The sequence below is a fragment of the Acanthisitta chloris genome, unplaced genomic scaffold, assembly GCF_000695815.1.
Source record: "Acanthisitta chloris isolate BGI_N310 unplaced genomic scaffold, ASM69581v1 scaffold45384, whole genome shotgun sequence".
In the NCBI taxonomy this organism is placed as follows: Eukaryota; Metazoa; Chordata; class Aves; order Passeriformes; family Acanthisittidae; genus Acanthisitta; species Acanthisitta chloris.
Genome location: NW_008671819.1, coordinates 4437 through 16215, shown reverse-complemented (window position 1 = coordinate 16215; position 11779 = coordinate 4437). Strand labels below are relative to the sequence as shown.

Genomic DNA, 11779 nt, shown 5'->3' with positions numbered 1-11779 from the left:
GAAAGATGCAGTTCAAAAAATACTTTCCTTCTTCTGTCCACCCAGCAGACTGCAGACCACTGTATTACTAGAACAGCCCATGTGTCTGTAAGTTGTTATTTTTTTCCACATTTGACTAGAAGCTAGTATACACAGACTCCACCTCATTATATCCAGCAGCCAGCAGTTCCAAAGATACTCTGACTAAAATTTCTGATGCTCTTTCTCTTACCCATTAACTAATGATTCTGCTTTGAGTCTCAATGTTTTCTTGTGGCTTGAAGTTTTAGAAAAGGCCAAATTAGGGTGGAGGGTGAAAGACTCCTTGAATTCCCGGTAAGGGCTTCCATGGGCAGAGACTCCTGCTACTCTTAGGCTACTCAGTGTCATCTCCTCCATGCTCTGCCCAGCAGTCCACTTGCACCACTACACCAGCTGAAGTTTTGCTCAAAGCAAGCTGCTTGCTTGTCTGAAGTCCACTCTATATAGGTTTACTGGATTACATGTATGTGTAATTGCATATCATGTGCCAAGAAAAAATAATTAATTTTCAGATTATTTTTTACCTGCTTGGCCAGCCAGACTAAAGCCTGCTTGGACACAGTCTGTCAAAACAGTGTAAAGTTCATTGGCAAAGAGTCTTCTTGCTTTGTTTTTGAATTGGAGAAGCATAGAAACATCTCCTGCACCAGGCTTCAGGCACTGCCCCCAGCTCTGTCTAGACAAAAAAATGACAGAAGAATTTCTGCCTGGCTCGGCAATATTGGAAAGAACATAAGGCAACTAAAACCCAAGAGAAATGCCCTTGCCAGGGCAGAAACTTGCCAGGAAGTTTCACTATTTGGTCTTGTGAGAGCTGAGCTGAAGGGCCTGTGCATGGACTGCCAGCAGCATCTGAGATGCACTATGGTATCAGGACCATCCACGTGGGACTGGGAGGTGGGACACCAGACTGAAGGGGAACTGGTACCCACTGCAGCAGCAGGACAAGACATACAAAGTAGATGCACATGCTCAGGCATGTGAATTAAGCGCCCAAATTCACAAGGTAGGGAGGAAAACCTGGGCACCATGAGGAAGGAGAAACATACACTCACATCTGGCACTCTGCAGCCCCATATTTGAGGTTAAGTTTCCTACCACAGTGAGAGTGATGTACTTGTAACTGACCGTGAGAGTCATCTGGCATGGAACCTGCCCCATCTAGAGCTACATTCCTCAAGACCAACATGCCACCTTCGAACAAAGTACAAATTCGTTTGTTAGTAAGAAAGAGACTGAAGTCCATCCAACCATTACTTGACTAATTAAACAGTAAAAATGTTCCATTTGTTAAGGAAATGTTTCAGATTACAGTGGGCCGAAATACAAATGCCACACACTTATCCAGGCATAATCTTAGCAGGGATTGGAGGTACCCTGAAGCAAAGTAAACCTGTCCTGCTGGAGATGAAACAGAGGAGCCAGGAGGAACAGTCACACAGAGAAAAGTCCTTGCCCCAACTAAGATTTAAAAATGCCTCATGAAACATTGTGTTGTAGAATTTGGATTAGAGCGCTAAAAAAATAGTGTCAGAAAGAATTAGCTGGTGCATTGTAATTATGGGTAGCAGAATGCAGTTTTTATGGCAACATGGTTCAGCTAAATCTAAGGCTCCTCAACTCTATTTTGACTGACTTAAAAGGCATTAGTGCATGCATACCTTGATCTCTCCTTCTATATTGATCTTTTAGACTGTGGTAATTAACAGCTTTTAACATTTCTTAATCTTTTTCTTGGGAGACAGTGTGAAGGCAACCAAGCAGCAGCTAATGCAACAATACAGGGAGTAGCTGCCAGCACAGCTCTGGTCCTGGGAGGTGGGGGTAGGGACAGCAGGAAAACTGCTTTTGTTTAGGCACTTAAAGTACTAATCCTGTTTCTTTACACCACAGCTAGGAGCATACACAGACCTACAGATGCAGCAGAAGTCATATAGATCAGTCTCTGTTGCCAGGCTATGATTTGTCAGGCTTTTGGTGGAGTTGAAAGGAAAAACTGAAAATACCTGGCAAAGCTTGTTGCATGCCATGCTGTGCACTGTTATGCTTTCACGTTCATCTGCTCTTGCCTACTGATTTTTCACTTGTCACAGTCAGTGATCACAGCCACCTGGCAGACATACATAACTGATTGTAAGGACAAGACCTTATCCCATCAATTTCAAATGTGCAGTGAAGACCCAGGACAGCTACCTTGCCTGCAGGGTTGCAGCAGACCACAGGAGAGATTCCTGGGAAGCCCTGTCTCTAACCAGACATTTCTTCGTGCTGAGTGCAAAGCTAGCGGTGCAACTCCCATATCTGGATGTTTAAGCAATGATTTTAGAGTCAAGAAACAGCTAAATAGTGAAGAAACCCTCTTTTTGGAAATCAATAGAGCTTTTATATATGTCTCTGTTTGCCAAGTTTGCCTAATTATCCCATAGTTAAACACCTAGAAAGCCTCTTGTACCCCTTACCTAACACCAGCATACAGTGATGCACTAGCCCTTAGCCCCCTAGTAGGGACCTCTGAACCAGGCACAAATCTAGCTAGCACATATCATTTAATGAACAAACAACAGCCCCACTGCTTGCAAAGGAGCTAATTTGATGCTTACAGCTGCCACTGGTCAAATGTGTTTGCAGGATCAGGGCCACTAGAGTAACGAGCTGGAAATCTAACAAAAGGCTTTCCACATATATCAAGAACTCCAGAGAAGAAAGTAACACTCATGCCTGAGTTTCAGAGGGCACAGGGATGACAAAAAGTAGAACAAAGAAAATTTAAAAACAAAAATAAAAGCTTTTGTCAAAGATCAACTTCCACGCCAAAGCCACAGTACTGAAGGCCTGGAGATTTCAATATACAAAATTTAGTAGTGGCTTCCTGTAGAGTTCCCAGATTTTCAAAAGCTTTTCAAAGGATTTCCAAAAGAACTTTGGGATTTGGTAGCTGTATAGACCTTCACAAGTAACATGGTACAATACAAACAGAAGTAGTCGCAAGAGGTAGTGCAAGGCCATTACAGAAACGTTATACACAGCTGGAAGACTTTACTTTGATTTAGTTTGGTCCCTGGCCCACACGTGCATGTGGTACAAACCTGTTCAAAGGAGCAGTCAGGGGCCTGATCTGTTTTAGCACCGTAGAATCATTTAGGTTGGAAAAGATTTCTAAGATCTTCAAGTCCAACCATTAACCCACACTGCCAAGTCCAGCACTAAACTATGTCCCCAAGTGCCACATCTACACATCTTTTAAGTACCTCCAGCGATGGTGACTCACGGGATCTAAGCACAACTGGTGCAGGCCTAGAACAGAGCTTTCAGTTTCACTTCTTCCAGAAACAATCTAGTTTGCATGCAAGCAGAAATGACTGAGGTACTCACTTCAAAATCACATTACCAGTCTGAACTAAAACACCGAATGTGGGCACAGCCACAAACTGACTCGCAGTGAAAGACCACCCAATGCCTGGGGAAAATTCCAGTGTTAATTTTTCCTAACTGTAAAAAGTTAGAACCCAGCTCTGCCCTGAGGTGTTGAGCATACCTGCCGTGGCTGATTAACCTTTGCTCCTGAAGAAAGTAGCAGTCGGATGACATCCAGATAGCCTCCTTGTGCTGCCAGGAAAATTGCAGAAGCTCCATCCTAACAACAAACATATCCATCTTACATTGTGTTGAAATTATGCCATTTTTCCACGCAAAATCAAATGAAACTGAACCAAGTTCTCAGTCTTAAGACATTTTGCTGAGTAATAGCAGATATACAGCCATCCTTAAGAAATAATTGCCAAAATCCAAAGTCTAATTCATAATAAACTATGGTAACATGTTAATTCAGTATGCACAAGTAGTGGATCCCATCATATATTTTATCAACCTGAGCATTAAATCCTGGGTCTGGAATAGTAAGAGGCTTATTCATTGAATCATTGATCTACATAACTAGAGAGTGTCTGTCTGTCTGTCTGTCTATCTATCTATCTATCTATCTATCTATCTGTCTCTCCTGTATAGCAGTATAGGTTCATTTAGCTTCCACACGTGCATGCAGAAGTGTTCTGCTGTATAAACACATGGTGAAAATATGTTCAAGTACTTTGCTAGACTGGAGACTCCAGCACTGAATTCTGCCCTTGAGGCTGAGGAGTAATGACTGTGTCATACTACTGTGCCACACTACTGTGCCACTCCAGCAACTACCATGCCACTGCTCTGACACATCCTGTAGAAGAGACTGTAATATTATGATCTAAAATATTATGTAGCTCTATTAGAGCCCAGTGTTTTCCTACAAAAACCATGTGAAAGAACAAATTGTGAACAAATATGGGGTTTCATCTTTCTTCAACATGTCTTTCCTGTGCAGATACTCTCAGAATTTGACTTCACAGAAACTCCTTCTTTAGGAAGAAAATTTAAAAGTCACATTTCATTAAGTTTTTTGATGAAACATTTTCAAACAGCATTATAATCCATCCAACCAACTGGAAGCAGAAATCTCTACTGAGGGTGGGACAGGTGTTTACCCATCCTAGATCCACAGCACTTAGCACAGAACGTGCTAGAGCAGGTTTTCCCAGGAGATGAGACTCTCAGTTTAAATAGAGACATGAACGAACCCCTTCACTGCATCTCAGATGTGCAAGTACACATCTCACGCCAACTCAGGCAGATGCTTATCACAAAATGCTGGGCATTTTAGTGAAAGCCTGTTGTTGACCTTGTTGGCGTATCACTATGTTGGGACTGAATACTGCTGTCTGCTGAGAGAGTGCTTAGTTTCTTCTCTTCCTGCAAAACTCAGCACAGACTTGGTGAAGCATGAGCTGAATATGGTGCCCCAGGGACTGAATGTAGAATGTTTGACATTGATTTCAAGACAAATATCCTGGTAAGCAAAAGAGGTGTCTGCTGGTACTGTAAATATGCATCCCTGGGCACTCTGAAGGGCTGTTTTCTCTGGTTGCTATGTGGGTATATGAGAAAGGGTGATGGGTATCAGAGCCTTTGCAGGCTTTCTCCAGAGACAGGTACAGTGAGAACGCTTCAGTTTAGAAAGTAAACAAGGTTGTGTAATACTAGAAAAGCTCTTTATTGTAACATCAGTCAAGATGGAGAACTTTCCATTCCCTGTCACCTCTTGGGTTTGAATTGATGCTGTAATGGGAAAGCTGTTTTGAGGCTATAATATATTTCTGCAAGAAATACAATTTAGTTAGGGTATTCCCTTGTCTTCTCTCCTGATCCCTCATGTGAGTCAATTTAAGACAAAAACATCATCAAGTTTTGGGAGAAGTACCCAAATACATGCTTAAAATCCCTTTCATTTGGTTGCCTGTCAGTGAAAATGCCACCCAGATATCACTTTGCAAATGCAGCTTGGCCATGTCCCACAAAAGGAGCCAGGCTAGTGTTTATTTTAAAGAGATCATGTTCTTATTTTATTAAGCAGCTGTTTCTGACTGGCTTTGCCCAATGTCTGTGAGCAATAAAAATACATGTCTAAATCCAATTGCAAATATTGCTCATTTCCAGGAGACACCACAAGGAAGTTATTTTACTGCCTTCACCTCTGGGTAGGTGTTGGCAGGCGTGGCAGCATGGCTATTTTTAAACTGAGTGGCAACCCCTGAGATTACCATGCAGAGGTATGAATCACTGCCCTCAGAATGACAACTGCTATTTGCACAGCAGTGAGGGTGGAAAAGCCTTCTTTATAAATCCAGGGTGAGTGCAGCACAGAGGTGGGGAACCCCTGTATGACTGTGCACAGGCCCCAGTGTGCTGGTGGATTCTGCAGTCACCAGCCCTGGGCTCCCATGCATACTCGTGGGAGCTAACAGTGAAACAGCATCCTGCAGATCCAAAGCCAATGGAAACAGCTGAAAAAAACTTGTATATCCCCAGGGGAACAACTTGCTTGTTGCAGTCTTGAGTGCCCTGGAGTAGGAAAGAGCGGTGGGAAGCAGAGGGAAAATGTGCCACTCGTTTCTGTTGAATGCTTGCTCAATTTATCTGTGCCTCTGTTGGAGTAAATTAAATCCAGAACTTCACTGGCTCAATCCACCTTTCTGAAAAGTCAACTAAACCACATCAGTTCAGCCATTTTAACCATTCTTTGCCCAAAACACCATCAAACCGAGGATTCACAAATATCAAACAATATAATTTTAACTGATATTTTCAAAAATACCTTGAAGACATTTAAAGATTTTAACTTTTACTACCCTTTCTGGCAGAAAACTGATGTCTCTAGTACCTCAGAGGCTTTACAGCTATTCACTCTTCTGCAAATCATGGTAGAACATGATTGTTCAAGGCTAATGGATAGCACAAGTCTGATCCAGATTTGATGGTTACATATCCTTCATACAGGTAATGAACCAAAAGACAGCCAAAGCATCTTTTCTGCTTTTGTGCTACTTCTCTCAGCATTATGAAAAGCAAACAGTTAACAAAATTCACATCTTAGAAGAGCAGAGTACTATAAAACCACAACGTTTGGCAAACACCTCTCTGTGCTGGAGCCAGAGTGTCTCCTGTTGTCCAAGCAACAGCACATTTGTTCCACCACCAGTGTTGTCAATATTAGCTGTGTCAAATAACTCACATAAAGTTGATCGTGAATGTTGGCACCGTGCTTCAACAGAGTTTCCACTACTTTTGCATGCCCATACTGACAGGCAGCTAAAAGAGCTGTACCTCCATCCTGTGAAAAAGCAAAGGGGAGAATAGCAGGTGAGAGGGCAGGTGCTGGACCAAACATCACCATAAAAAAAAAGTGCCAAATCTTAAGGCTTTTCAGAACTTGGCTCACAGCAGTTCTGTAGTGACTAGCTACTGAATTTTTCATAATTTTAGTACCACGTCTTGCCACATAAATCTTTACACTCAGCTCTATTACTATAACTTTTCTCCTGAGTTTTTTTTAGGGAGGGACAGGAAGTAAGAAAATTTTGCTTTTTGTTCCTCATTTTCTGTCTTCCCACTACAAGCTTTGTTCTCTTCACAACTTCAAGCTCCTTTTACAGCCAAATCCCTCATGCCTGCCAAGCTCTTTCACCTATGGAAGGACAACATGCCATTCTGCTGCTCCAAAGCCTATCGATCATTTGCTCTTCTTTGGGCAGAACCTTGTGCCCTGTTGTGTCCTGCCTCTCATCTGTGGATTCTTGGCCTGAAGATGAGTAGTGAGGAAGTATTTTTAAAGTACACTAGTTAACTGTGGAAGTGTGAATTGTACCAAACCCAGGACCATCAGTGAAAGTCCTGTTACTTCTGCTTAATAAGTGATCCCTGTAGATAGGATCAATCCTGGGCAGTTATAGTTGCTATACATCACCACTAAAGGGAGACCTAGGCACATGCATCAAATCCTGCTTGTAGAGACACTTCCTGGGGAGCTGTCTGAGAAAGGAAACACCTAAATGTTGCTGGCAATTGACTCCAAGCCAGCTGAAAAATGTGAGATAGCGAACGTGGGTCTTGCTGTCTTAAGTTCACTGTGCCCCACTCAAAAATGACCAGTATTTCTGACACTTACATGGAGAGGAAGTTCTTCTGCCTGGGATGGCACCATGCCATTGTGCGAAGACGATGCACACCCCAAAATATCCACACCACAGGTCTTCTCTCTCCTTCCCTGCCTTCTCCCAGTCTCAAGCCTCTCCTCCACAAGATAAGCTATCTAAAGTATTTCAGACAAATGGTTTCTAGAGCTGTTGTGAATGTGGGCACAAGATTTTGTTTTCCCTCAGACTTATCCTCTGAAACAGCTCCAAAGTTTTGTCTGAAATTTTCTACACAGGCAGATATCCACAAAAGAAATTACAGCTTGAATGGCCAAATGGATCTTTTATAATGGGAAATGCCAAGCTAATTTTTTAATTGGTGGTGCTGTTTCGTGGCTATAACAGCCTCATGAAAACTCAAGCTCTGACGTGACTGAACTAACCCACAGGCAGTGTTTATAGCTGCCCTCATATTCACCCTTCCTCCCTATGACACTGAAAAGCAAAGAAGACCTGAGTGTCAGCAAAGTCACAGATATTAAGTTGTTATGTGACAATCTAAGAATTGCCTATTAATCTGTATTATTTGAATAAATATAGTGTGTATTCAGGTCAGTGGACTCAAGTTTCTCTATAGCTACGAGTCATTAGACCTTCCTGTCAAATTAAACTATCCTAATTTAATAGGAACTGCTGGAACAAAACACAAAAGCAATCACAATGATTCCTGGATTAAAAAACACCTTATACACACTTAAAAGACAATGGCCAAAAGCTAATAGCCTCGTGAAACCTATTTTCTTTCTCCAAGCACCTCGCTCAAGTGGTGACTTACCAGATCAAAGGACTAAAAACAAATAAATAGAGATTTTTAAAAATACTTGTCCCCTGAAGGAAATGGAGAGAGAAAGGTTAGTGAGATAAGAAGAGAAACTGTGCTATCCAGACTGGAGGTCCTCTGTGGCGAGACAGGGAGGGACAGGTTTTAGGAAGCTTAAAAATGCTGAGGTTCTTTTCATGGAGAGTAAATAGAGGCGGCTCAGAGATGTGTATATGGGAACAGTTTGCTTATTGCTTTGTTATGGTCTGGCTTTTGTTTTCTAAAATTCTTGTGTTTTCAACAAGCATGTTTCTGTTTAGACTGTTGTTTAGTTACTGATAAATGTGTGTCTGATGTACAAAGCTGAAAACATTCAACAGAAGGGACTGGGATTGCTCTGCATGGTCTGGGTTGGGGGTACCACTGTGAAAAAACCCCAGATATAAATCTTGCTGTAAGAAAGGGGAGTAGGAGCAAGGAATCTTTTCCACTGACCATGCAGTAAAATGGCACTTTGTTAAATCAAGGAATTGTCAAACAGTGTGAAGGTCCATTGTTTCTTAGAAGGAGAAAACTCAGTTTCCCCCTCACCCACGTTGATCTTTCATCTGGCTTTCTCTTATGCTTTACTTCAGCAAGCTCTAGCTGGAGACTCCAATGTTCTCCAGACCATAGGTAAGGCAGGTAAGTTATGTGGGGGGAAAAAAAGCAAATGGCAGAGTTTTAATATTGCTTTCAGCCATCTGATTCCCTCTTTCCTTTTAGGCTTCAGCTGAGAGAAGAAAACAGCTGAAGCAGCATCTTTAGTACTGGCAAGCCTCTTGGAAACTCTGCGTAGGGCAGCAAGTGGGAGCTGGTCACATGAGCAAGCACTGAGGCACTCCTGGGGCAATCACCCTTCTGCAGGGGCAGGAGGCGCCTGTGCAGCCTCTGAGGGAAGGCACATTGCCTTAGGTTCATTTCTTGCTCATATCCTGTTTTCCTGACACAATGAAGCTGCTATTAATCCTGCACTGCAAACCCTTCCAGCTCCAATAGGAGCCACTTCTCTCAGCTAGCTCTGCAATTCTTCCCCTGAAATCATTTTTCTTGCCCCCACAGTGTCTGTCCTCCTCACTAACAGCACATAATAGCAGCTGCCAATCTCCAGTGTAAGTACGTGAAACTGCAGCACCCAGTAAGACCATGCCAACTAGTGTAGACTTTCCTATTTGCCTACCCCTTCCTTCACCTCTGTCATCATCACCTGAAAAAAGCTTAGAATTCTATGTTGGTTTACCATCTCTGAAATGGGAGGGGAACTGATCTGCTGCAGTCACTACCTGCTGAAAAATAGCCTCTGACATACCATTCCACCTGCAGCACTGCCCAGAAAACATGCCACCATGCAAACCCTGTTAAGAATTCACATGCTTATAACATCTATCAGAATAAAAGGAAAAAAGTTTCAACTGATGTTACATACTGCTAGGGATGTCAGACTGGGACAATGCAGAATAATACTATTGAATAATATGTATATTATAATGCATATATAATAATTAACCTTCAATAGTACTATTCATTCTATTTACAACATCAGCATTTATTGCTAATTATTTTATTACACTGTTTTAAAACATGTTTGCTTTGCCTGCCATAGCAAATATCAGCTGTAATGATACAAGGGGTAGCAAGAATTGCATAACTATACTAAGATATTTCTCCAGCACTCTCATATATGAGTAACAAATGTAGCAATTACAATTTACAGACAAATACATGAAAAATATCTTAATTTTGCATTTTCTTGCTTTAAAGTCTCTGTCTTCCAGGATATATTCAATTTGTTTGCTTATTTCAATTCCAGTCTCCATTTATAATAGAAATACATACATTCTTTGCAAATTGATTAATTTTGAAGTGCCCTTTAAAAACAGATAGGATCAGTCACATCTTTTCCTGCTCCCAGCTGAGTGCCTTAGTCAGAAAATGCATCATCTCTGACCAGAAAAAGCATATTTTGTCAGCTCTATTGTTTCTGGGGTTTGGGAGGGATGGAGGAGCCTATTACCTTGGTCAGCTGTTAACAGAACCATAGAATAATTCCAAGCTATGAAAACCACACTATTAAACCAGAAAATTGAACTGATACAAAACCACACTAGAAGGCCAATGGAAGATTTGCTTTGCCAAAGCACTGGATCTCACTGGTGCTTCCTGCTCAGGTACATGTTGCTGCACAAAGCATAAGTTAGATTCCTACCCAGTCTCAGTCTAAAGATTTTGTGGGTTACCAAAGCCCAGTCTGGAAAATGTAAGTAATTGGGTTCCTGCATCTAGATCTTCATTTCAGAAGAAGAGCTGCAGTACCCAAGAAAGGTACAAGTGAAAGAATGAATATGGAAATTTCCAGGATAGCACCTAGCAAAGCCCTCATACCACTGTTCAGAGAGCACAGATCCTTGCAGCAAAGAGGGTGTGGACATGATAGGTAACCTCAACTTTTTAAACAAGTGTCACTTTAATCTTGCACAGATTCATGCTAACTTAGCTATCCCTTGTTCAGCTTCTAAGAGCCTTTTCAGACACTATAACTTCTGTCACACTGTGAGTGCTGAAGTTACTGATACACCTGTTGAAGAAGTGTGAGAAGGAGGAAGTGCTTGGACAGGCAGGTTGGGTGATGCTGCTGGAAAATACCCTCACAATCACATCACGCACTAGTTTCTTATGTTACATCCACTGGGAGTTGGTGTTGCCTTACAACCAGTTTGTCTAGAAGTGGCAGAAAACTATGGCCTGGAGAGGAAGAGCAAACTGCAGCTTAAATGATACTTCAGATAGACACATGAGTCAAGTCAGGTCCAGATTCAGAAGAGGTAGTCAGGAAAAACTTGGAGCAAAGTTTCAAGGTAAGCAACAGTAGAGGCCAAATATGCATTTGTCCAAATATGGAAGCCATTTGGAGCAGCTGAATGCAGGAATAATTTTGTATAATTTAGATCTTTGCTCCCTTTAATCTGTCCTAATGTCTCAGATCAATATATTTTGCATGCTTCATAAAAGATGATATGTTTTCATGAAAGATCAGACAATTTCAAGCCTGTTGTTCACCTTCCAGATCAAATCTTGGCCTCCTAACAAACTCCTAGTTCACAGGCTGTAGAAAGATTAGGCAAAAATGTAACCATCCCTCTAAATAGTAAGCCTCTGTCTTGTAAGCAGCTGAATGCAAGGCAGGATGATCCTTCTGAACCTTGCTAACCCTCACCTATACCTTGAAATAAAAGTCAGAGAAGCAAACCTTATTTTAATGTGCAGCTTCTCCCAATAACTCTGTCCCACATGAGATTATCCAGCACTTTAAAATCTAGCTCTTGTATTTAACATTGCAACCTCCTGCATTGCCATTTCCCACAGCTGCACTCCATGTTGCATTAAACAGTCACAATTT

The 11779-nt window shown here is 41.8% G+C and overlaps 1 protein-coding gene across 1 annotated transcript in view; it reads right to left on the bottom strand.

Moving 5' to 3' along the window:
* ANKRD29 (ankyrin repeat domain 29) overlaps positions 1–11779 on the bottom strand; it is a gene marked incomplete at its 5' end in the record, with an annotated part of 20544 nt that overhangs the window by 5760 nt on the left and 3005 nt on the right. Inside the window, 2 exons of the mRNA XM_009074229.1 lie at positions 3557–3655; positions 6623–6721. Of these exons, the coding sequence (XP_009072477.1) occupies positions 3557–3655; positions 6623–6721 (198 nt within the window). The remainder of the gene's footprint in view (positions 1–3556; positions 3656–6622; positions 6722–11779) is intronic.